General features: G+C 41.2%; 4 protein-coding genes across 4 annotated transcripts; 2 read left to right on the top strand and 2 right to left on the bottom strand.

The window, feature by feature from the left end:
- Window positions 1–1,795: 1,795 nt before the first annotated feature.
- Window positions 1,796–4,899, top strand: LOC107187416 (trypsin-1-like). Its single transcript, XM_015575520.1, has 6 exons — window positions 1,796–1,897; window positions 2,425–2,513; window positions 2,650–2,791; window positions 3,284–3,424; window positions 3,737–3,889; window positions 4,747–4,899. The coding sequence occupies exons 1-6, from the start codon at window positions 1,796–1,798 to the stop codon at window positions 4,897–4,899; spliced, it is 780 nt and encodes a 259-aa protein (XP_015431006.1).
- A 1,081-nt stretch (window positions 4,900–5,980) lies between these two features.
- LOC107187417 (trypsin-7-like) lies at window positions 5,981–12,012 on the top strand. The gene is made up of 6 exons (XM_015575521.1): window positions 5,981–6,020; window positions 7,738–7,796; window positions 8,343–8,431; window positions 8,773–8,911; window positions 9,794–10,057; window positions 11,866–12,012. The coding sequence occupies exons 1-6, from the start codon at window positions 5,981–5,983 to the stop codon at window positions 12,010–12,012; spliced, it is 738 nt and encodes a 245-aa protein (XP_015431007.1).
- A 1,772-nt stretch (window positions 12,013–13,784) lies between these two features.
- On the bottom strand, window positions 13,785–19,538 carry LOC107187419 (trypsin-1-like). The gene is given in 8 exon segments (XM_015575522.1): window positions 13,785–13,940; window positions 16,481–16,627; window positions 17,421–17,537; window positions 18,251–18,278; window positions 18,280–18,369; window positions 18,583–18,671; window positions 19,354–19,406; window positions 19,493–19,538. Coding segments are annotated over 8 exon segments (726 nt in total).
- A 1,420-nt stretch (window positions 19,539–20,958) lies between these two features.
- LOC107187603 (trypsin-2-like) lies at window positions 20,959–24,482 on the bottom strand. The gene is made up of 5 exons (XM_015575729.1): window positions 24,388–24,482; window positions 23,933–24,101; window positions 23,040–23,175; window positions 22,398–22,505; window positions 20,959–21,631 (listed from the first exon to the last, which is right to left on the bottom strand). Exons 1-5 carry the CDS (start codon window positions 24,431–24,433, stop codon window positions 21,335–21,337), a joined length of 756 nt encoding a protein of 251 aa, XP_015431215.1. The 5' UTR covers window positions 24,434–24,482; the 3' UTR covers window positions 20,959–21,334.
- Window positions 24,483–25,648: the final 1,166 nt, after the last annotated feature.

The following is a 25,648-nucleotide window of genomic DNA, read 5'->3' on the forward strand; positions in this document are numbered from 1 at the left end:
TAGAAATTTGTGTAAGATTCCGTAGCGGCGCGTCTTCGTTACTGATGCAGCTGATTAACGAAAATGTTTGCGAACATTGGGCAGCCAAATTGAACGTGGAGTTCCTTGAAATTCTCGAGCAATTGTACCTTCTGATTATTCTCGTTACGCTATCGCTTGTTTCACTCAGCTGGTAAATATTTACGTCGATATCAGAGAATTTCTTTTCTATTAGCTACACCAACGAGTAACACAGTGTTTTTCGAAGAGAATCGAAAGCGTATCTGTTAATAATATTCATCATTATTTGAGAAAGCATGTTGAATTTAAACTACACTAGCTAAAAGGCCTTGAAGAACTCGCATATAGGAATCGGACTACTAATTGTTTATTTCAAGTATTTTTTCAGTAACTAGGGACATCAATTAGAGTGTTAATATTTTTCGAGGGGCTATTTTCTTAATATCAATGGTAAAAGGATCGCTTCTCTCGTCCAATTACAATTTTATTTAAAAAAATATTCTCTCTTCTTTTACTTAAAAAAAACTCATCGATACCACGTGCAATCAGTTAACATTCCTTTATGGCATGCAACTGCACGCAATCTAGAGACCCGCTATAAAAATCCACACTCAAGAAGCCTTCTAAAAGCTCTCTGAACTACTCGGCGATAAAACGTACGACGTTCTCACGTTACATTCCAGAACTGTCCTCAGTCCGTAAATATTTCCTTCTGCCGGGACGCGAGCCAGCTAAACGCGAGATAAAAACGAAGCCAAAAGAATACTGCGAAATAATTCCCTCCACCGGGAGGTTGCCTTTAACGCAGTTAATCACGAAGGCCTCCGGCCATCGTTCACCGCGGAATACAGTTTTGGTACCCGCGAACCGCATAGGTGGACTTTAAATGGTAATTTTCAGCGGATTACACACCGTTATGGGATTATTCCTCCACTTGCTTTCAGCCTATCCCCCGTCCCCGCTTCTAATGTCGCCTTATTTTCATTGCGTTCGGCCGAGTACACCATAAATAATGCAGCCCTGGTTGTTTTGCGAGCAGCATGCATCACATTTATAATACACACGAGCTAGGTGTGCGCCCCCGTATATCCGGAACGGGCCCGCTATCATATAATTTTAACGGGAGGGGGTGCGCCACGGCCTAGCCTTTTACGTTTACGAGAGTCGTTTGGCATATCATTAATTCCCGCGCAAGCCGCCACGGTTCCGAAACACGTGTCCGTTTTCGAAACTATGGAGGGAAACGGGACCAGTCGCCATTTTGATGCATCCAGTTTTGGCCAGCGTGCCACAATCGATAGCGCGCGTCAGACGAAATTACGCGGTCCTCATGTACGCTTATTTAATATATCGACGCGCGTTATGAAAAGTAGCACGTTTCATGTATTCTACGAAGACTAGCACTATTCAGTTCACAAACAGTTGAAATAGGTGCTAGGCAAACTATTTAATGTGATGTTTTTCGTAGATATCTTCCGGCTTTCCTTGATTATCTTCCGGCTTGTCGTACGTGATTATTGACGATGGAAGGAAGAATAGTGGAAGAACCGTGGAAGAAAGAGAGGGAGATAGAGTTCAAAAAGATTCTTGAAGCGATGACCGGAGACACAATCACGTCTGTTGGCTATTGGTTTTCCAGCGATGAATCGATCGAAGGTGTGGCAATCGATATTGTATACGGGTATTTTAATTCCGATATCAAATCTGGTCTTATCGGGAACAGCGACGAGAAGTTTACGACAGTGATTTTAAATGAAACGAAGACAGTCAGCCGCTGGTACGTTCGCCGAGAAACATGCTGGCGGTGTTATTTCTGCTCACCTTCGCGGTCGCGAATTGTTTCAGTCCTAGAATCGTGGGAGGATCGAATACGACGATCGACAAGTATCCGTACCAGGTATGGTAGTCTAGTGTTAGATGATTTAATTGTGTACGTGAAGTTACTTACGTATCTGACAGGATGTGTATTCGGACGAAACATACGCCCAGAATTAGAGAAAAGTATTTTGAAGGATTATATATTATAATTTAGATTTGTTACATAACCAGAAAACAAAAATTGTGTGTACTGTTTTGAACAAATATCGAAGCAAATTTTGTTAGACACAATGAGGAGAATTTTGATGTTTATGATCATTTCACTAGACTCTTGTGCACTGTTTTTGAATTAAACTTTCTCTAAGCTAAAAGGGAATGAAGGAAACATACTTATAGATCGGTTGATTGTTGTTATATGTAAACTACTGGTGTTGAATTAATTTAAATTTTCGCCGACAGAGAATAGAATTAAAAAGTAAATTCTGGATTTACGTCAATATGATCCGAAACACGCCAGAACTTTTCACGGAACTTTCTACAACCTTTTTAGTTCAGCGTAACAAGGAGTAACGTTGTAACAACGTAGCAACTGTTTCTGTAATACAGGTGTCTATCCACGTTAGGGACAAGCTCGTATGCGGGGGTTCCTTAATCAGCCCGGACTGGGTGCTAACGGCGGCGCATTGTATCTACCGGTTTGTGTGTTGATTGAGTTATGGAACGACGGCGAGTCGACCAAGTAGACAATTTATTAATTACCGAGACGCGAAATTGCTGGCTCGTCGACAGGATCGTATGGGTGATCCGCTGTTAATTCCGATTACCTTGCAGGGAAACGGCCTCGTCTTTGCAAATTCGTGTCAAGAGCACTTTCAATAGCCAGGGCGGTACGGTGATCAACGGAATACGAAATGCCATTGCTCATCCGATGTACAACACCGGTACATTGGAATACGATGTTGCTTTGATAAAGGTTGGTCTGTTAATTGCATACGATTTTCCTCGAATTTTCCATCCAAAAAACATATTTTGCATATCGTGTCCGTTAATAATTTAATTATAAGAAATATCTCTACGTTAGCTTCCTTGACCACGTCCAATCAAGAAAGATATACAGATGGTAAATACGGATAAGATAACGATTATCTATTGATCGTTCCTCTATCAGCAACTGAATAGCTGTAATCTATTCAAAATCTTCTTATTCTTCTGGTTCCTTCCAAACTGTAATAAAATCAAACAGACACGTGTACTACATATGAAGCAATACAAAAGTTGACAATGCTTGCTGCCCTATGTTTAGATTTTAAATTAGAATAAACTTTCCGAAGAGCATCCACCTCCGATGACCCTGACTGACATATGTTATCAAGATCATTTTTTCTTGAACTGTTAAAGGCTTTAAGCATCCAAAAACAAATAACGAATTAATTGTAAGACTAACAAGAGTGAAATTGTATCGTAGCTTCCAACCTCAATAAAATTCGACGTGAACGCGAAACCGATCGCCTTGGCGTCCCGTGGGATGGTCGTGCAGACTTCGCATCCGGAAATAGAACTCCGCGTCGGAAGTGACGCGGTGGTGACAGGATGGGGCAAGACATCTGTAAGTTTTATTTCTTTTCGAACAGTTCAGCGGATCCCATTTTGACAGCTGTTGCATAGGTAAACTGTGTTTGACGGTGACTCGATGCTTCTGTAAACGTGGGACCGTTCGCCCAGACTGATTACCCGCTGCGAACTCGCGCAAACATTAAGGTTTGTTTGTCGATCGGTCGACAATGTTCGGTCGTCACTGTAAACATTCCGTCGCAAGCGCGAGTACGTACGTATACGTGGGCAACGGCCGTTTGCGCTCTCTCGGTCAGGTCCCAAAATCACCTGGCCAACTACGGCCATAAAGTGCAGTCACTTGCAGGTCGGCGGCTCGATGTCGAACACGCTGCAAGTACTGCCAGCACCCGTCGTTGATCAAGACAGTTGCAAGAAGATCTACGCCGCCAAGTACCAACCGATCACGAAGATGATGCTGTGCGCTGGGAATATGGCTGGCGGCAAAGACGTTTGCCAGGTGAAAAATTCTGTATTATTTACTTTCGATGTGCGTTACGAAAAGTAGCACGTTTCATGTGTTCTATGAAGACCAGCACAGTTCAATGTTAAAAGTAACTTTGAAAACTTTAGAAAAAAAGTGTTGACAAAAAATTTGGTACAATCATCTTAAAGTTCTCCTTGAATAATGTTACGGGAACGAAATTTCGATCGAACACCTAGCAGTAGAATAATCTAAGCTGATCACGTGTCGTGGTTTATCTTGAATACAGAGCAAAAATTATATTTCTTTGGTTGTTCACAAAAATAATCAGTTCAGCATCTAGTCTGCGAGTAGAAGTTCGATTTATATCTGTTACTGATTGAATTCCCCGTATTAATTTCGTATTGATGTATTAAACTTGAGACAGCGGTTTTTCGGAAAATCCTGACGATAATATTTGGCACATAAATGTTCCCGGACGTAGCACCCAAAGATTAGATCTGTATCTGAGAGTGTGTATCAGACGAAACCCAATTGAATAACGTTAATATCTAGGTTACACGTAACCGAAGTACGCTTACTACAGATACATTAATCGCTGTGATCGATTGCATAGGGTATCGTAATCATGACACAGTGTTACCAAAAATATTTTGGCTCGTGTTATCTATGAATGATCTCTTATCGTAAGTTTCTCAAACACACTTCTTACATAATTGTTATTATCATCTGGAAATTTAGGAAACGTGAGAATTGCATGCTCTCCTTCTCGAATTATTTATAGTAATAAATTTCAAAGTTCTCTGCAATATTTTACTCTTGAAATATAATTTTTAATGTATATATGGGATATATTCTTGGAATAAAAAAAATGATTTTACCGGATAATACAGGGAGACTCGGGTGGCCCGCTGGTGCTGAACGGCGTTCAAATCGGTATCGTGTCCTTTGGCTTCAAATGCGCGGAACCCGGATTTCCTGGAGTGTACACGCGAGTGTCCGAGATGCGAGACTGGATAGACAAGATGCAGCGAACTGTAAAATAAATATCCCTCTGTGCGCTCGTCGGGCGAAGATTAATTTCTCCCCGTTCGTTGTGAAGGGATTCCCGCCTCTCGGAAAAAAAAAAAGAAGAAACCGGCGATATAAATCGCGGCTTTATATTTTGTGGAAAAAGTTCAAGCAGTGTATCACGAATTTATACTTTTTATAGAGAAATTGAAAAAAAAATACGACCATTACGTACGATGTCTTGATTAAAATGTTTCATAAATGTTTCCGGCGTAATTTATGTTCTACCGATGTCGTAGATGTACTTTCGTAAACGTTGTGAGCTTTAACCCTTTCGTTCCCAGTGTTGTTATGTGGCTACGTATTTGAAATTATGAAATAAGATATTAGTATCATGTATCCTTTTATATTTGTGAGTATACATATAGTAGTTTCTTCTAGTGTTGTATAGACGGTACGACACAAATTTGAATTCGCATTTAAAAGCTTATCGGTTAAAATAAGATATTATTGGCCTTTTGTCTTATTCATTTGATGGAATTTAAGTGTTTAGCATTGTTACAAATATAATAGATACTTACAAAACTTTTAATTTCTTGATTCGGTCGACGATTTCTTGAAAAATTTTGTATTACTTCGGTTAATTATTCGTTATTTGTTTCTATCACCCTCCATAATTTTCATTAACATTCCGAATCTAAAATATATTTCCAACATATTGAAAATATAGTCAATCACTTATTCGTAAAGTTACTATAATGACTGAACCGTTTCAGAACGAAGAATAACTTGAAAAAAAAATCATCGCTGACCCGATATTCTTGCGGTCGACGAAGCAAACTGGTACGCAGAATATGGAAATTTAATTCTTGACACGGCGCCAATGTGTCCACCGAGTACCGCGAGCAATCAATTACCGAAAGGAACTCTTTCGAAAGCGTTCCGGAACAGTTAACACTTCTTGTGGTACGAAATACGATGATTAAGCAACTCACTTTCCATCCGGTCGCGGATTGCGTACCGAGCCATGATGACTGTTAATTTTCCTGGAAGGGCTGTGCAATTTTAAGTGCCACTGAAGCGAGACGCCGATTTCGGCATGCAACATTATCCCAAATGACGGTCGATCGGGCCAGATCGCATGAAATCGATTCCGGTAATAATAAATTTCTTCCCGTTTTGCGAAAAGACAACGTACTTGATTAAATAGTATCGGTATTGATGCTTACACGTACATAAATTCTAATTATAATGGGTTATAATTAGTGATAGGCTCTGAAGCACTTTCAAATGCCTCGAATATATTGCGTGAATCTACCTGTTCTCCATGAGGCTCACATATAGAGTACACAGGGAAACAAACTTCAGCCGAGGCTCCATCGTTTTCACCTTCTCTTGAGCACGATTCGTCATCGAATTATTCCGTTCCGAATTATTAATTTTACAATCGCCCAACGGACGTGACTCGGTTCCCTGTCGATCGGTTGGTACCGTTTTCCAGGTTGGAACAGCTGGCTGGATTGTAAAGGGTCGTCGAAACGGGAGAGTCTACTATTATACGTGCACCCGTTGATCGGTGTCTTCGTCTCGTAAAGAGACTCGGCATCGATTCCGACAGCAGTTTACCTTGCTCGTTCTGTAAGAATCATGCCTACTCGTGGCATACCAATGCCATCGGGGTGAGAACCACTACGTTACTCGTTGTCCTCTGGTCCGCCATGTTTTGTACGTCACCCCAGTTGAATGTAAAGAACGGTAGTGAATTTTGTATTTTCAATTGAAACTTTCATCGATCGACGATAATATTGAAGTGGAGCTTGTGGAGCCAGAGTATTGTGTTGATGATAGTGTGCTGGGTCACCTGTAAAAAATTGACTATTTACGACATATTCTTTTCTTCGAATAAATGATATTTGAGATTGAGCAATTATTAATTTAGAATGTATTATAATTAGTAACTATTATCTAATCGATACAACGACTGTTTTAATGTAATAATGGACATTACTTCGAGACCTGACACCGATCAATATTTCATCCACGTGTTTCTGCTCTATATGACTAATCATCCCTTGAATATTGAATTGTCTCGGTCGCCATTCATTTTGACTAATATATATGTGTAAGGAAGCCGTTAAAGATTCATTTAATGGCTTCGTACAAAATGAACGATGCTATCGTCCGCTGGAGGCGCTGGAACTTTTATTTCAGTCTTTCTCCTTTTTGCGTAATCGACGGGGAATCTGGGTCGACACTGTCTCCCAGACTTTTGTGGATCGGAAATTTTTCTCGTGTCCAGGGTAAATTGATACGAACGACAATTAACCCGAATATCGAAATAAAAGAAGGGCGAGCCCGATGGCGGGCAGGTAGTTTCTTCCACGGTTTCCCGCCATGTATACGTTGTTGCTCCCGTTCCTCTGGTTGCAGCTCGCGCCGATTGCGTTCTCGCAGTTCTTTTTACTGCAACGTGCGTACACTCGACTCGTTTAAAGGAACTTTAATCATTCTTGTGCAATCACTTTTATCGAGGAATAACACGTCTTTCAATATCATTTCTCACGCAATTTGTTTCGAGGCATTAACAAATAACAGTCCCACTTGACACGATATTTTCGTTCGACTTTTTGTTATGTATTTCATGTAGTTCTACGGTTCACTCGATTTTTCACTCGTCAATACCATGTCGTGATACACTAGATGCATTCTGAAGAAGCGTACCTTTTTCAGTCTTCTGGTTACTCTGGTTGTGTTGGAAAATCTATTCTACATTTCATCGAAACTCGTTCAACAACGTTACGCTCTAATTAGTCATTTTTTTTCTTCAATAACCTTGCAAGTGGAAACGCTAATTCGTTCATTGATTTTTTCAGTTGACGAGGGTCGTATTGTTGGAGGCCAGCCAGCTAATATCGACGATCATCCGTATCAGGTAAATATATTCCGATTGTTGCCGCAACTGGCGAAGATTAATTGATCCGAATCGTTGTAAAGTAAAACAGTACTTTTGTTCTTGCTTCCTTCAAGTGTTGAAGTATCGTTATTTTGAAAAAGTCATACTTTTCGCTGCACTCGGTATCGAGCAATTACGATTAGATAAGACTTCAAATATTGTGAATCGCGTATAATAGATCTTACCCAAGACAAAACATCGAAGTCCGATTGAATCATTGAAATGAAAAGTGTCCATTTAAATTTTGATTCCAATATTCTCATCGGGAATTAAATTGAAATCTCATTAAATGAAAACAAATGTTCAACATACAGATGGAAGTTGGATAGTATTGAAATAACGAGAATATTTCATCTGTACGGACGATTATTAGTTTGCCTTCGATAATATCACCGGTGTACATAAAAAAAAAAAATGCAAACTGCGCTTAACACCGTCGCACTGATTATACGCGAAAACATTGTGAATTTCACCGGTCGTCGGGGCCGACGATTCGCAAAATTGATACGCCCGCTGAATTTATAGGTGTCCCTCCGATATAACAATCGTCACGTATGCGGTGGTGCTATCATTAGCGAGGAATGGGTCGTCACAGCCGCGCACTGCGTCCAGAGGTATGCATATCTTCGACCGTGAATTAATTTTTACGTTATTAAGTATATAATCGAAATTGATCTTTATAACAGATAATTCAACTTTAACGAGGTATCTAACCATTCAAGTTAGTTAATATTAGTATTAATAGTTGATAATTAATAACACATTAGGATTTTAGGAAATTTAAATTGCTCCACCGTGAAAATTCACGATAAGGGAGCGATAACAGTAAAAGGTTTTGTTGAAATTCATTACGCATCGGAACATACCTGAAAAATGTGATTTAGGTTGTTATTCGATGTGTGTACATATTGTATATACGCGAGTTTTTCTTTCCATTTATTGTCTTCCATTTCAGAGCCTTTGCCCGATTCATTTCAATACAGGCTGGGACTTCCAATCTGAAGGACGACGGCGTAGTCGTTGATGCAGAAGAAATCATTGTCCACGAGCTGTACGATTCAAGGGATTCGGATTACGATATAGCTTTGGTTCGGGTGAGTTTCACATTTTACATTCCAATATCCAGAATCGCGTTGAAAAAAAAATTGTACCGCATATTTTCTATTAATTTCAAGGTAACGCGAAAAGGGATGATAAAGTTAGGCATATATTATAGCAATTGAAGTGAACGAAACGTGTTCAACAATTATCAAACGAATCCTAGAAAGTAAATTTTCAATCCGTCTGAATTTATAAAAGCCTCCTAACTTATCTCGAATTGCCTTACAATTAGGAACATTCCAGATACACCACATTAAATCGTCAGAATCACTAATTCAAGATAAACAGATTAAATCTTTTGCGATCCACCTGTGTCTTTCACAGAGTCGGTTCTATTATTGTTTATTTTAACAACTGCCATAAACATATACGTTTCATCCCTTTTCCAAACGGATACTCCGTCCAGATCGCAAAGAATCGTCTTTATCGTCCATTCCATCGTCGCTCACGCGAAATCCCTGTGTCCTCTCCCACCCCCACCACGATCGTACGTTTCTCGTCCAGTGTTTGTAAAATCGCGAATGAAAATATATATGGTCCGCCGATATTGCGTGCTAGAAATACTACGTTACCCGTTGCACGGTTAGTAGAGTAAATAACGAAGGAATGAAGGTGGGCTAGCACCGGTGGCGATCGTGTGGGGACCGTTCGAAAAATCGCTTAGTAACAACGATACCGTAAACCGGTCCCGGGTAAACTGCGCCCTCGATCGACGAACTTTATTTATTAAACGGACAGGGGAGGGATACTCCTCCATCCACGTCGAATAAAGCCAAAGAATTCAATTACCGTTGCACAATCAATTCCCTTGCAATCCTGCGGCCTCTCTGCGACGTCCCATCGCCACGCCGTTGAAAACCGATCCGCAATTTCAGTTGAAAAAACCGCTGGTCTACGATAACCGGGTGAGACCGATCGTCCTGGCACCGGTCGCCGATCATTACAACGCTGGCAGCAAGGCGTTGGTGACCGGTTGGGGACTGTTGAAAAGCAACGGACGGATATCGAACCAGTTACGTAAGGTCGAGGTACCGCTGGTCTCGAACACGGAGTGCTCAGAATTGTACGGTGGACGGCCTATTACACGGAGAATGATTTGCGCTGGATACGTGAATCTCGGCAGCAAGGATGCGTGCCAGGTAATTGCTTCCATTTAATTGTCGTTTGGACAAGCGTTCAGGAGGGTGGGAGGGGTGAAACACGCATTGTGAACGCTGTGACTGATACGTTTTTAATCGTACAGACCCGGGATTTATGGCTTCTTCGCGTCTGGGATGGGTATTATGGCGCGGACGTGAGGAGCTTATGGTTTCTGGTTTATGTGTATTGATGATTATGTGAGATACCTGTGTTGAGAATCTGTTGATGTTGAATGTGGTAGTATTATTGTTGGATGCTGTTGTCGATTTGTGCTAGTGGCTATGAGTGCTAGATTCAGGTTTCTATTAGTAGAGTAAGTGCCTGAGTATAGAGCTAGTAGCAATGTAGACCTGGCCTTAGGGGGAGGTTGTCCAGTGTGAGGAAAATCTAATCAGACTTGATGAAAGTATTGAAGATCTTGATCACAGAAGATCTTATCTGGAAATCATTGATAAGTCAGGTGAATTTCTATTTAAATAATGTTTCTTCTATTTGTTTTAGAGGAACGTAAATTTGTATATATTTTTCCCTTCGCGGATGTCTTTTAAATTACTTCTCGGAAATATGTTCACCGCCACTCTTAAATACCTTATATTTCTTGTATCACGATACATTTCTTGGAGTCAGTCCCGCAAGAAATATCTTGTAAACACAAGCCCCCAAGTATCGCTGCCGTATCGTATAAACATTCCAGCGAGTTTAAACATACTCGGGGAACTTGGAAGTACACACCTGAATCAAGTGAACGAGTCAAAGTTTACACAAGCTGTTTGTTTTACAAATATTAAATGTTACCGAACCGATATTAAATCGTTGATCGTCGTTACGTAGAAAAGACTCCGATATGCTCTCTTGACTTCCATTTTCTGTTAGCCCTCTATTTCCGTAACATCGTGAAAATTGCCGAGCGTTTCGAGAGGAAAGTCTCTCCAGTGTACAACGAGAGAAAAGGTTAATATATCGTTACTAGCTTTATCGATTTTCCTTGGATGTATGGATGAATGTCTTAATGGGGCTGGAAAGAGCGTCATTCATTCGATGAGATACTCCTACCCTTTCGTTCGGTATCGAAGTAATTTCACGACTGGAATATGATATTCTCTTCCAATATTTGCACTTACGTTCGAACGGTACGACGTTGTTAAAATTAGAGAAAGAAGAGAATATTATTTCTGAATGTTCTGGGATGTTTTAGAGGATTAATATGTTATCAGGATTTCTTAACGAGATCTTTCTGAATTAAATTCTTTCGCCTGTTTGTTCACTTTCTCGCAGACACTTGAACTACTCTCAGTCGACGAGTCCTCATTACCACAGAATTTTACACGAAGACGTGAAATACAGGATGGTCTATTTTAATTTATAAATGGATGTACTCTGCAGTACACACACCGAATTAAGAAAATTGAACGTATGAGTTTGAACGAGGTCGAGGGGGTCGTTAGAATTTCACAGAGAAAAACGAGTGGGCGGAGGTGTCAAGGACATCGCAAGGTCAACTTCTTATCACGACCCTCATTTCTCGCGGCGGTAGTCTCTTCATGAACATGCATAAGGAGCTTCGGAAGCGTAGCAGAGATACTGGAAAGAACGTTTCATTTTCATAATTTAATGCCTCTCTCTGAAGATACTCCTGTATAAATTAAAATATGGCGTCTTAGTGGCTGTCTTGACAGTTTTGTTTCACGAAATAGGGCCTATAATATTAGGATGAAGTAACAGCAATTACCAATATGTATTTCCTCTATCGAATCTGCTAAAGTAGAAAGGGGTATTCTCTACTGATACAGTTCTATTCTTTCAACAGGGTGACAGTGGTGGACCGATGGTGCAACACGGCCGATTAATCGGGATCGTGTCCTGGGGTATCGGTTGCGCGCTGCCGTCTTATCCTGGCGTTTACACGCGAGTGACAGTCCTTCGAAGTTGGATTACAGCGAAAACTGGCTTGTGAGCGTTTGCCTTTGACATAAAAACTGGGAGAAACACAAACTTTAACATTTCTCCCTCGAAAAAAATGAAAAACAATTATTCCATAGCCACGTCGCTGATCCACTTCCTTTGTTTGCAATGAAAGTTTATACGTAACTCGCGAAGTTGAAATTCGTTCTCGCGACGAGTCCTCAGAACACGATTTGGATTTTCGCGCGATTTGAAAAGTTCCACAATCCGTTGATTTCGATGCGACGAAATATCGTGGACGTTACTGTTCAATAATAAATCTTCTGTATTCTTTATAACTAGCTCCACGTTGCAATTGAATCGATTATCGTGTACCAATCCGACGATCATCATTATTAATACAGTGATGCCTCGATGAATGCAACACGAACAGCGACGTTATCCGCACCATTGGGGAATCAAAGCAGAGTAAACAGAAGTTAAGCAGGGGCTCGGCTTAGGACAAAAATATTTATGAAAGGCTGAAAACCTTTTCATCTTGCCATGAATGCTCCGAAACCGACCCGATTTTGTCGCTCTCATGAAGGAATTACTGTAAACTGTTTCCAAGAGTATATTTTCCTTCTCGATTATTCGTAATGGGCGGCCAGCGTTAATGATGCTCGACGATATTGCGTTCCGTTTTCGTATCCGAAATAAATGTCGGGATTCGGTTTTCACCGTTGCTCGTTTATTTAAACGCGGCGAAAGCAGGTGGATCGATAACGAGCCACGCTCTCGCGGCGCACCGCTCCTAATGTATGAGCGTAACAAGTGGTCCCATAAGTGAGCCGGTTATTTCTCATCGGAAACCGCCCCCCGTGTGTTTATCCGTGCATTTAACTCTCAAAAATACTATTAGTCCGCTAATGAACGAGCATGAATTCACTGACAGCCCCCCACTCCCATATGTTTTCTGGTACCCGCGAGACGAGTTATCGGATGCTGTATAGAAAGTATGAGTCCGACGAAACCGCTAATTAGTCGGATGATCGATAATCCATTTGGGGAGGGCTTCGGTTTGCAGGTTGTAAATTTATTCGAGCCTGTGCAAATGTTTCGACAAAACTCCCTGGCTGGAACTGCTCACCGAAGTTTCGAATATTTCGATCGACGTTTCTTGGAGTTGCCCAGGTTCTTGGTGGTTGAGACTGGTAGGAATTGGTAAGTACGTCTCGATGAACCAATCTTAAGGAATAAACAGTTGGTTGACATTATTTCACTATTCTTCCAGTTAAATTTATTTTTCTCCATAATCATCTTACCATTTACTACAGTTCAGTCGAACCTTAAAATAATTCATATAATTTTTTAATCATAACGTACAATCCTCCACCCGACCTAATCTAAAAAATCTCCAACAATGTCAACTGCTGTTCTCTAAACACGTGGCACACGCCGTGATATTCGTTCGTATCCGAGAGACGGAAGAATCCGTTAAAATTCCTCCTTTGCCGAAGCAGCACGGATAAAGGGCGAATTGTCCGGAGAAAAATGAAACGGCGGGCGCAATATGGCGTAAGGGAAATCATTCGTGCGCGTAGGACGAACGGGGAACTTCCTTTCCGCCTGGCGCCCGTTGTATTTCCATAAAACCCTTTTGCAGCGTTCGACAGATTTATAAAGTTACAGAAGCGTTTCGTGCCGGGACCTGGAGGACGGTGAGGCGGACGAACGTGCGGAAACTTTGCTGTTCTGTTCGAACGTTGCGACTTGGGGGTTTAGCGGTGTTCCCGTTAAAGGTTGGGGATGTTGACATTGTAGTTTCGCGAACGTCGCTGCGTCTCATGCACAGGGGATACCGGTATTCGCCGATATCCACGCCACGTAACTGCTGACACGAGTGTACACCCCCGGATGTATCGTAGTTTTGCACCCTAATCCATAGGATAGAACGCCAATCAGCGCCTGGTCGGCCGTCAGTGGAGCACCTGGATCACCCTGCAAGTAGACGAGGGTTGACAGTTCCAATGATTACGGGAAGGTGGGAGGGCTTACGCTGATTTGTTAATGCACTACTAATACGGAAAATAGAGAAGTGACATCGCCCGAATTTTTCTGCAGACTTTGGAAGCAATTATTCGGGACGTGTCGCGTGAGCTACTCGCTTGCTGTTTTCGATTAACCCTCGAAGGATGGTGATGCAAACAGAGGCGTATGTGTCCATTTAGACGTTTCTGCATTATTTCGTTTAAACGAATTTTTTAACATATTTGAAAAATACCTGTATTCTTATGTGAACTAAGACACTGGCGTGGCATAACTATAAAATCAGCCTAAAATTTTTAATTCTTATGTATTGCGGTTACTGTAACAGCAAACGAAGGATGCCATGTCTGAAATTGTGTTGAGATATAGAATGTTTCTCCAGAAAAGGATAGATTATATTCCCTAGAAAAAATGGTTTGTTTGTATTTTAATCACAATACATAAGGATTGAAAATTAGTTTTGCTCTCTTAAAGCGCGTTCGTATTCAGAAATCGTACATCCGAATCGCTTCCCCTGCGTTTATTCGTGTTCAAAAGGCGAACCGGCGTTATATAACTTTCGCGGGATTGTATTTTCCACGCGGAGAATCGGGTGGAAAAAAAGCGGGGTTGGGAGGGAATCGGGAATCTATTGCCGGGCGAGCCAACCGAAAGATATCGCTCTTTGCATAGTCCTGGCGAATTTATTGTTATTATTATAACGATGGAACGTGTAGGAATCTCCGCGCTTTGTGACAATTTTCCATTGTATCCCGTGAATAATGTTCATTCTCTATTCAGTGGCGCCTATTCAATAGTTGCTTATAACGCGGTGGATCTTTACCGCCAGCAGGTCGTTCGCGGCCAGAGTTCCCGGTAAATATTGGTATTATGATCTTGGTCGAGCTTTGTAATCAACTGTATGTCGTTAAAACTTTCTACTCACGTACTTGTTAGAAATTCATAATTTAACACGTAAGATTGCCACAGTGAAAAATACCGTACGTAGCCAGACACGCTTTATTTCACTTTATTAAGTTGTAAATCGTCGAAAATATATACGTTCGGTTAATAGAGGCTGTTAGAAATATTGTCCGAGAATTAAGAATCATTCCGTGTGCACCCGTCATCCGCAGAATTAATTAGGAATTATAAACGTTCCCGGGCACTACGTAACAGCGGATGTTAAAACGAGGTTGTCAAAGGGGGATGGGAAACGCGAATTCCCGACAAATCTACGATGATTTAAATTACACCGAATATTCCTTGATTGAAAGCGCGCGCCGGCTGTTTGTCGTTCGTTTCACCCGTTAATTATCGCCGATATAAATTTCCCGTTTCGCTGTTCGTGCGTTCAGCTGCGCGCGAAGATCGACGCGTTAAAATTCACGCCTGGTGTGTCGTTGTGATTTATCGTTGGAGATGTTAGACAACGGTCGTTTCACGGCGGTTCTCGCCGCGTCCCCGAGATCGCAACGGACATTTTGTGTTACGTTAATTGGGCGAAATCGACGGACGGAATTAGCCACGGGAACGTCGAATCGACGTTGAATCGTAGGACGAATCGCGCGAGCGGGCCGTGCAATTGTACAAAAGCCAATCAAGGCCGCGTTAACAAGCCCACCTGGGATCCAATTGTGTCGGCGTACTTTTCCGCGCGTTGGAATTTTAAAGCGTTGACAAAAGAACCGGGGGAGGAACAAAGACGATTTCGTTGGAACAGAACCCGAATTGAATGTTCAATAATGAACGAGCAGGTGATGAATGATCGATGGGGATTTCAAGAGTGAGCAAATAGATTCAATTCTGTGCGAGTGGTCAAAAATTTCGACACGTTTTACCGAATTACTGTCGGATGGTGATAAGATGAGATTTGGGAATTACAGCATTGATCGATTCCCATTATTACTGGCAGGATTCATAAATAATTGAATACTAATGAGAATTGAATTTCGATTTATACACAAGACATAAGGATTGAAAATTTTAGGGTGGTTTTATAGTTATGCCTACGCAGTGTATATCTATAACTGTAACTCTTCTTGCTTGTCGTCGAAAAGAAGACACCATCTGTTTCCACGAGTAGAATCAACATTTAATTCACGCCAAACATTCTCTGCTTCTAACGGATAAGCACTGGACGGAATCGTCTCTCTTCTTAATCAACGTTTCACCGAAACAGGGAACTTCTCGTGTACGGGCGCACGTCAGATACATTAGCGCCGCGTTTTTGGGTGTCAGGACCCTCATTGTTTGCGAAACGGTTGCATCTGACATCGGAGCCCATAAGCAACCGTACCCAAGCTTCAAACCGCGCTGAATATACATACATAGTCACACAGGCACACAGATACCAAGAATCTCCCTCCAGTGGCGTCACGCGCGATGAGGTCGAGGGATCTCCTTAGCAGACGCTTCGGGATCTTAGGTGTCGGAGGGTTGTCGCGGGTCGCGAATGCACACAGCCCCGTCCTCCCACCCCCGACGGTAACATTCCCTTGTCTTCATCTTACCTGACACGTCTCCACCCCGAGGGTCATGTTACCGGCGCAAAGCATTTTCTGGAACACTGGCTCGTAGCAGGGCATCGTCGCTTCGCAGGTATTCTGCTCCACTATTGGCACCTCTATCACTGTTAGCTGCGATTCCTTTGGGCCATTCTAAGAAACATCATATCGTTTGTTTGACATTTCGTGAGATTTACTGGATCATAATGTTAAACTTATATTAACCCCTCAAACGTGTTCGATGTACCCTCACGAGCAAACTCGGCTTCCGCCAGGGGAAAAAGCGGCGTATAGGGGTAAGGGCCTCCTACCACTTGGTAAATTTACTTTAAATACTAAAATAAAGGTTAAATTGAATGTTAATTTAGCATAAATATCAGTAATTCCCGATACCAAGTGGTAGGACGCCTACCCATGTACCAACTCTTTCCCCTAGCGAAAGAATGAATTCATATTCAAGGCAATGAAGGCGTGTTCAGTATCCACAGGGATTTTTATTTAATTCACTATTTCCGCACGAGATAGGAATTTCATGTGGATTTTTTACGCAATTGCAAATACCCATCCGTGAAAGGTGAACGGTCGCTTTACGGTGTCCCGGTACTACGGGTTTCATATCTGCACCGAAATTGAATCAGATATCCCGTGAAAGTGAATATTTAGTGAACGAGCTTGCGCTTTAATGCCCGCTCGATGACACAGAAAGATAATTATCGTTGGGTAGAAAATGGACAGTTTGAAAATAATTTTCTACCGCGATACGTTATTGGCCATGTACCACCCCCCTGACGATATCTTTTCGATTTTATGAAAAAAAGTATCGGTGATCATACTGTGACAAATGGAGAAAAAACTGGAGAATGTTAATGGCTTCGATAGCTATCGTCAGATTTTAGATAAAACGATAAATCCATTATATATTTCCAACATTCGAAATATTACTCACGAGGTTATGTTTCCAGCCGGTCACGAAGCCAATCGTCCCATCTTCGTCTTCACAACCGTCCACTTCTGGTAGCCCAATTGGTAGCAATTTCTCCCCAAATTGAACAGGAATTTTCAACTGAATTCAAAGAAATCGTGTTACTGTCTGATTACTCTGCCTTTAATAGATGTCACATGCCAACTCCCGGTTCTGTGTTCCCATTAAAAAATCTACCTAAATTGTTCGTATCGTGACAGAAATTATATTATCTCCGACAAATCTGACACGGGATAATAATTACCTGAAAAACTTCCATTAGCCATTCATTTCTCGCGTCATAATCAACTCGATAATTACATACTGTCGCGTGCCGATACACGCTACGTTTAATCCAACAATAATATATCACTGTCCAGCGTTTATTAAATTTTTTTTACCCGTGTCAGATGGGAACGGTCCCTTGGCGTAATGAATTATTAATAATTTCGAGGCTGGTCCCCATTAATACGTCCCTTGCAAAATACTGTACACTACTGCTCACAAGTATTAGGACGCCTGGTCTGTACGATTTAGATTTCTAGGAAAATTACGGTACGTTTTCCAATATTTCTGTGATAATAATTTTTTAATAACCAATGATCGGTGATTTAAACCTTTGAAAATTTCGTTGAAATTACAATCCACAATAATCGTCTCTCGCGAGGTCTGCTCCCACGTATATCGACACTATGAAAACTATAATAAAATTTTCCGTCCGTGTACAACGCGGGTGATAAACGTTCGTTCGTGGTCGGTGACGGGGTTTGAAACGAATGTGCTTTTAGCCCTTTAAAAGCCCGCGGCGTACCTACCTTTATTAGCGCTATGTCATTCAGCATCGTGCACAACGACGCTGTACACTTCCAGTTCGGTTCCATTGGCGGCCAACGTGTCTGTTCGAGCTCGTACGGATATCGTGGATACGTCGGCCCTGTAAACAATTACGTTCTCTCCTACATTCGCTACCTTGTATTGTATACTCAGCTGACTGCAGTTCGTTTAACTGCGAATATCTTGAAAATGGAACTTCAGATTACAAAACGGTAAAGGACTTTTTGATTTGTATTTGCACGAGGGATATGCATGTTACGGTTTGTCCTCTCTTTTTGGGACATCCTCTATGTATATGTGTATATATACTCGCCCGAAAACGCAGGACGCCGCAGTTATGACCCAGGACTCGTGTATCAGCGCCCCGCTGCACAGGTGATTCCCATATTTCTCGACGGCTACCTGCGTACACAGAACACATCGACGGTTGGTGATTTGATCGCGTGGCTGGGTACGCGATAACAGGGGTCTAATTTGTCGCGGTACTTTTGTAAACATTGTTTCGGTATTTTTGGGATAGGTTATTTCGGTATACGGAAATTAAAATTCCGAGTCGGGGTATGTGTATGGAACGTTAGTGGGTTCGCGGAAAGGTGGCGCAGTGAGTGTAAATTTTGGTGGTGAACGGTTGGGCGAAATATTTCGTACATTATGGCGTTGGCGGTGGTATGGGTGTGATTGGTTTGTGGATAATGTGGAAAATCGGTGCAGTGTGTATACAAGGTGACCCATAACTCTGTTCGCCTGGATTATGTCCGTTATTTAATACATCGTTAATAACAAAACTGATATTTATTATATAGTACAGATTGAAGATCGTATTGTGCTTTAATAATTAAATTCATACGCGTATTCTTATTTGTGTGTGTGCTACCAATGTGAAGAAAGTTACTCGAGAAGATCCAATCAAGAAATTAAAGATACATCCTAGTGTTCCACCAAGTGTCAAAAGCTACGACACTTGTATATTAAATATACAAGACATGATTGAAGGAATATTATATTGCATCTTCGATTCCATTGTCTCAACATTATACTAAAGTGAACGTTGTCAGACGAAGAATAAAATCTATTATAGACTTACGTGGTAAGGATAGTCCGCGATGTTCACGTACCTGCTATTCTCAGACGCGAGCACTGCGCACAGAGAGTTAAGAATATTTCCATGAAAATTGTACACACGGAATTGGATCCCGTCGCGGGGACACGATTATCCGACTCACCTGCTCCGAGGAGGATGCAGAACAGGAACAGCATTTTCTTAGACATTTCGACGTGGATTGACGGCGATCGGCGTTCGAACCGTCGAATTATTAGGGCTGGGAACTGGGTCGTGATTCGTCGATGCCGCGTGGGGTGAAATTTTTCGGCGATGAATCGTCTGTTATCGGTCATTAGTCGCTAGCCACAAGGCGTCTTGTCGCGTGAACTTCAAACGATTACTGGTAATCCATTACTTTTATCCGTGTGCAGTGGAGGGAACGGTGGGAAAAGGTCCGCGTCGTGTGAAAAAGTTTTTCTTTCCGCCGTGGCGAGCGTGTCCAAGGCAGATCGTGATTATCGATATCGTATCGGGGATCCCGAGATAATGGAACAGTCGTGTCAAGATTAGTCGCCCGTTCGAGTTCGAAGCGATTTAAAATTAATCGACGTAGCGCATTTGGTGAAACGTATTCCTTGTATACATTGTGTGTGTCTGAGTGTACTTTACGCGTTCTCGAGGGGTCGCTGTTCACGGTGCCCCGTTGATCAACAATTTATAGGAGTGTTCGGAGAACTTAGTTATCTGCAAAGTTGAATCAAATGATATTTTAATGGGTGTGAAATTGGAGGAATTCTTCGTAATTACTTCAGAATTTTCGGTGATAACACTAAGGAGCTATACAAATTAATTCAATAAATTCTATACTATATCAATTTCACAGAGTTTCAAGGTGTATCACTTCCCTATCATTTGTCAAACACTCGGTTTTCTATCAGAAAGTGAGTGACTCCTTTGTTTTCGTATTGTTAAAAATGTTTGGCTTTACAATCGACAACGACTGCCCTGTATTTAATGATAAACACACACAGAAGGACAAATATGGCGAAGCTTTCATGGGTACAAAGAGTAAATGTCAGTAATGTAAATATTTAAGTCAACGCAGTATCCATTGTTTATAGAATAACAACATATTTCGTCAAAATATTTTCAAATTACGTGTTTGACAAGCGAAGACAGACGACCTAAAAACTTTCTTCAGTGAAACTGCGATCTCGATCGAAGTGTCCTACCGTGTAAACTATCGGGTAAAGTTTCGAGGACTTTCCGGGGTGGTGGCCAGATGGACGAAGGAAACGTATGACGATTAAACAAACTGCCCTGGCTGTCGATCTGTCGTTAAACGGCCACGTCATGTCTAATCTTCTCCTCACAATTGCTCTCGAAAATGTTTGGACCTTACCATTTACTTCGATTCAAATTCCTCAAAACTTCAAGCAACTAACTAACCCCACTTTTTGAATTCCTCCAATTTCTAGTGCCAAAGCACTCGATTGGTGTTTCACATTTCAAAATTTAAAGATAAATTAGAAATATAAACCTTGTGAAGTTAATTACTTTGGCAAAGTGAATGGGATCGTGCAACCTTGTTAAAATTCTTCAATAACAGTAACATTGTCATAGGAAAACAGGTTTTCACACATTGTATGATAAATCATTCGATACTGATATTTTTTATTTAACCCACATATTTACAAGCTTTCACAAAACATTAAACATTCCAAAATAGCACCGCATCAGGCGGCAGTCGTTTTTAAAACATTTTATACCTGACAAAATCAATTATTCTACAACCTAAAGGGCGGGTCAAAATTAACTAAATACGCGCAATAATCGTAAAACGTGAATAATAAAATCCAAATTGCGATCCAATTTGAATTAACAATCGTCCAATATTAATGATAGTCCAAATGAACGTGTCCCATGACTGGTTATAATCTAGGGCCTTACAGCCCCAAAGGAGTTCGATAGAAAAAGTCGTCGCGGTACACGTTCATTGTCCTTTCTGTTTCTTTTGTTCGATTCAAACGCGGGCGTTCTGCGAGATCCAGCTTCGCAACGAGGCCACGTTCGTGTAAACACCGGGATAATTCGGCTGAGCGCATCCTAAGCCCCATGAAACGATACCGTAAAGAACACCGGCGGACGTCAAAGGGCCGCCAGAGTCACCTTGGCAGGAGTCCTTGCCACCCTGGACGTATCCGGCGCATATCATACGGGTGGTGATCGTGCCGTAACGGCTGTAATGCTCTTGACACTTGTTTCGGGCCACGATCGGGACCGACACCTTCATCAGTTGCGAGGAAGTCGATCCGCCCTCCTGAAACGCGCGTAAACGAGCTTCTTTGAGAAATGGATCCTTTATGCAAAATAGATTACGCGGCTGCTACTGGACCATCTTGAGACCGTTTAGACACGCTAGAGTCTAGCTTGCTAGACGATGAAATATGACTCCGCGGGTAGTTGCAAATGGTTTAGGATCTTCACGGTTGCAATCGTAATAACATCTTTTAACGTTTCGGCGAGTAACATGGGCGTAGCTAGCTTATCAATCGAGGGGGGGGATTTATCTTAAGGTAAATTTCGTAATATTATATTTTTTCTCTGGGGTAGTGGGGGCTGGAATCCAATTTCTTGTCCTCTAGGGTAGGACAAAGGCTACTTTCATAGTATACTTTCATAGTAATACTTTCCCTTTATTTTTCTGTACTCTTAACATGGTGGGAGGAATATTAGATTTCTATTCGATCGAAATAATTTCAATAGTTCGATCGATGGAGCTGGATGAGCTTTGGACCTGTACTTGTATATCTACTGGTTGTTAGATTAGTCAGGTACGTCGGAGTTAAAGTTTAATTATTGCATTAGCTTGAAATTTGAAAGGTCTAGGTTTTGTTATAATATTAAAAGAATCGAAGAGAACTTTAAAGTTTTAATATAGTAGTAATAAAATGGCTGTTTGCTTTTTACTATGCTAATATTTTCTTGGTGTGAATTTCACGGCACGGTAAAGCGGTCTAAAATTGTAATTGACAGGCGTGAAAGTAGCAACGAAACTTGAATCTTAAAATAGTTAAGCAACTTACCCGGAGTGCTCCCCAGCCAGTAATGTCCACGAGTTTGTTGGTCGACGGTTCCGCGGAAGTCAGTTTCACGGGCTGCACGGTCGGGCTGAATTTGATTTCACCATCGATCTGAAATAGATCGTTTCCGGCGTGTTACTCTTAGACGTTATTAAACGTTAATTGTTGGATCTAACTAATTCAAGTGGAATTGGAACAACCGGATGCTCGAGACTTCCCGGATGTATAGCTATTTCCCTACTATTTGATTACTCAATCACATTTTCTGAGAAACCTACCATTAGCTGCTTTTAATAATTCAAACAAAGGAACAAGCTAACAATGTGCACAAATAGAACTTATGATTCGTAGTAGGAAATATGATCTTGGATAGACAATTGGATTATAGTCAAATGAATTGTAGTTAATCGATTTGCAGTGAATCGGACTGTAGTTGATTTATTATTCAAAGTCTATTTCCAAAATAATTTATCTGTCAGTGATTATTAATCTTTAATAAAAAATTATCAGTACATAAGCTTGAATTGAAATTAAAAATTACTAGTAGATAAGCTTAAATTGTAATTACCTAATATTTGAATTTATAATTAAAAGTTAGCAATCCATAGACCTTGAAATAATGATCTACACTGAAATTTCACTTACCTCCAGAAGCGCAATGTCATAATCAATAGTCTGCGAGTTGTACTGAGGATGGCGGATGATGTTCTTTACGCCGTAACGAGTACCTGTATCTTTATTGCTGCTACCAGCCCGTAGACTGTAACGGCTAGGTGCCGATCTGTAATCGATAGAACATCAAAGTGTCAGTGAGTGAGTCGTGTTAGCCTCAAAACGACGCATCTAACCGCTCCGTACCCAATAAAACACAATTTGCTTCCCGAAATATGCGTTCGGTATTCGATAGCTTTATTTTCATCGTACAATGTTCGACAATTGGGAATGCGACTCTCAAATCAGATTTAATATCGCGACATATTTTGCAACTATTATCGTTATCCGTTAATCAAAATTGCTCGAATAATCCCGATGGTAACCATGCGACGTTCTACCTTCCCTTGTAATAAAATCATCCTGAATTCGTGATATCAGAACTAATTATAGATCAAAGTAAAACCAATGCTCAAATTCCCCACACTATTACAAATTTCAGTGAATTATACCATGTTATTTTTCACATAATATGATTGTGAACTGGCATTCAGATTGAAGAATTTCAGTCGAATATAACCGTGCCAATTTTAGATTAAAAGAAATGCTCCTGTCAAAAGGGAACAGAGTTAAAGTTACTTTCAACTGCTAGGTAGAATTTGCGACATGAAATTTCTATTTCTATGAATCTTCACTATACCCCCTAAAATAATTCACATTTATATATAATCGTCTTATAAAAGTTCAGATCGAAAAGGTCAATCTTGTCGGGAGTGGATCAAAGCTGAAGACAACTCGTAGTTCCGCGTTTCGATCTGAAATTCCAGAGTGGTCCATGATCGCTTTGTGTACAGAGCGCTGTTAACTTTACGCATTTGCGTTATTACCCCACGCAATGAGCCGCAGTGACGGCCCATTTACTGCTGATGATCGAGGCACCGCAAATGTGTCCGGTAGTTTGCAGGCTGAGTTGATACGGATGTTGACGTATATCGACCGCGGATCCTCCTACGATCTGGGAATCGGGGATCGGTGGGCGCTCCTCTAGCACGAAGCCTGTAAACATAATAGCAAAGTAACGAAACCATTAAATCAACCGTCTAGAAAGGATATTACAGTAGTATCCAAAAGCTTCACAGTAAAAACACTTATAAACTTATTAAACGTTCACCACGACTATCTAATCAACTCTTTTCAAATTCACCTCACACCCATTTACTACATTGGACCAGAATCGAAAGAATGGACCGAGGATTGACGATCTTTAATATTGAAGCTTTAATGCTGTTGTATAAGAATATTGAATGGAAAAACGTGTCGTATCTGTTTGATTCTCACTCACCGAGGGCTGCAGTAACGAGAACACTGAGTAGCAACGTTCGGAACATCTTCGCAAGAGTATCAAGGTTGCGCCGTGGAACGGCTTTTATAGGGGAAACTTGTTCTTCTGATTCAGCGAAAAATCCTTATCTGATGACAATGCACCGTGCTTTGTATGAGCGGCACGTGGTGCAGGCATTCGTAATATCGTAGTTACGGGCGGGAGGGGGTCGACGGGGTCGGTGGGGATCTCGTAGGAAAAGAATAGCAGAGCTTTTTCGCGGGCGCGATTGCAACGATATACCCCGAGATAAAAATCACGTCGTACCGGGCTAGTAAAGGCGATAGGATTTTGAATAACCGTAAGCTTCTGTCGATAAGAAATTCTTTTTTTTTTTTACGTTTCATCATTTCGATGCATTTTGTGAACGCACGAAAGGAGAAAATTTTGCGGTGAAAATATAAATCCCTGATGAATATGCAATTCAAGATCTAGAAAGAGTTTAATCTTTTCAAATGAATGGCTGATTTTACCGAATTTATAGTGTACATTGTAACTGATCACACACTGTTCACATTATTAGCGACCAGGGACCGATCGCTTGTTCGCGATCGGTCGTTAGAATTTGAGGGTTAATCGGCCCTGCGTTGATTTACACATTTTGTCGGCAAATATATGGATCGGCCCCGCGATCGCCGTATGTTGCGGCATGGGATTCAATGAAATAAAGCGAAACCGTGTCCAGGCAACAGGCATTAGTTTGCAACAATTCTGAATGTCAATTGTGTAATTTGTCTCTCGGGGGGCTTTGTCCATTGTCAACGAATCCCGGCCGATTGCGTCCGACTCGGATTAGTCACGATTTTTTATTAATCACTTTCCATCTATTTAGCAAGCGGACGTTGCGATCGGTTTCGCAAGAACGATCAAAACAATTTCTTTATATAAAAATATAAATCATCGCAACTCGCTATAGAACATTTGCACATCGACACATTTCTTCATTACTGTTAAGGAAATCAGGAACATTATCAATGTGACGAAAGAAAATTTGTTTGTGAAAATTCTATTTTGAACTCTTATCTTCCTGGAGAATACTTTCACGTTATTCATTCGTCATCTGTCAGAAGTATTCTCTGTATATTCCAGGCTATAAAATTTAATTATAATTCAGGTGTACCCAGTGACACGCGAAAGTACGTTACTCATAGAAATGTTACCATTCCTGTTTGATGTGTTCTTTTCCTTAGAATCGCGTATCGAAGAACCCTAATTCATTCTC

This window comes from Dufourea novaeangliae, unplaced genomic scaffold (assembly GCF_001272555.1).
Source record: "Dufourea novaeangliae isolate 0120121106 unplaced genomic scaffold, ASM127255v1 scaffold89, whole genome shotgun sequence".
Taxonomy (NCBI): Eukaryota; Metazoa; Arthropoda; class Insecta; order Hymenoptera; family Halictidae; genus Dufourea; species Dufourea novaeangliae.

Bases quoted from the DNA above. Each gene is read 5' to 3' on its own strand.
- LOC107187416 (XM_015575520.1), top strand. From the start codon at position 1,796: ATGCTGGCGGTGTTATTTCTGCTCACCTTCGCGGTCGCGAATTGTTTC. The intron at 1,898-2,424 runs GTATGGTAGTCT...TCTGTAATACAG, and splicing joins TCGACAAGTATCCGTACCAG to GTGTCTATCCACGTTAGGGA. The intron at 3,890-4,746 runs GTGAAAAATTCT...CGGATAATACAG, and splicing joins GCGGCAAAGACGTTTGCCAG to GGAGACTCGGGTGGCCCGCT.
- LOC107187417 (XM_015575521.1), top strand. From the start codon at position 5,981: ATGACGGTCGATCGGGCCAGATCGCATGAAATCGATTCCG. The intron at 6,021-7,737 runs GTAATAATAAAT...TGATTTTTTCAG, and splicing joins ATCGCATGAAATCGATTCCG to TTGACGAGGGTCGTATTGTT. The intron at 10,058-11,865 runs GTAATTGCTTCC...TTCTTTCAACAG, and splicing joins GCAGCAAGGATGCGTGCCAG to GGTGACAGTGGTGGACCGAT.
- LOC107187603 (XM_015575729.1), bottom strand. From the start codon at position 24,433: ATGTTCCGAACGTTGCTACTCAGTGTTCTCGTTACTGCAGCCCTCG. The intron at 23,176-23,932 runs GTAATAACGCAA...TATCGATTACAG, and splicing joins ACTGCGGCTCATTGCGTGGG to ATCGGCACCTAGCCGTTACA. The intron at 22,506-23,039 runs GTAAGTGAAATT...GATCTATTTCAG, and splicing joins ATGACATTGCGCTTCTGGAG to ATCGATGGTGAAATCAAATT.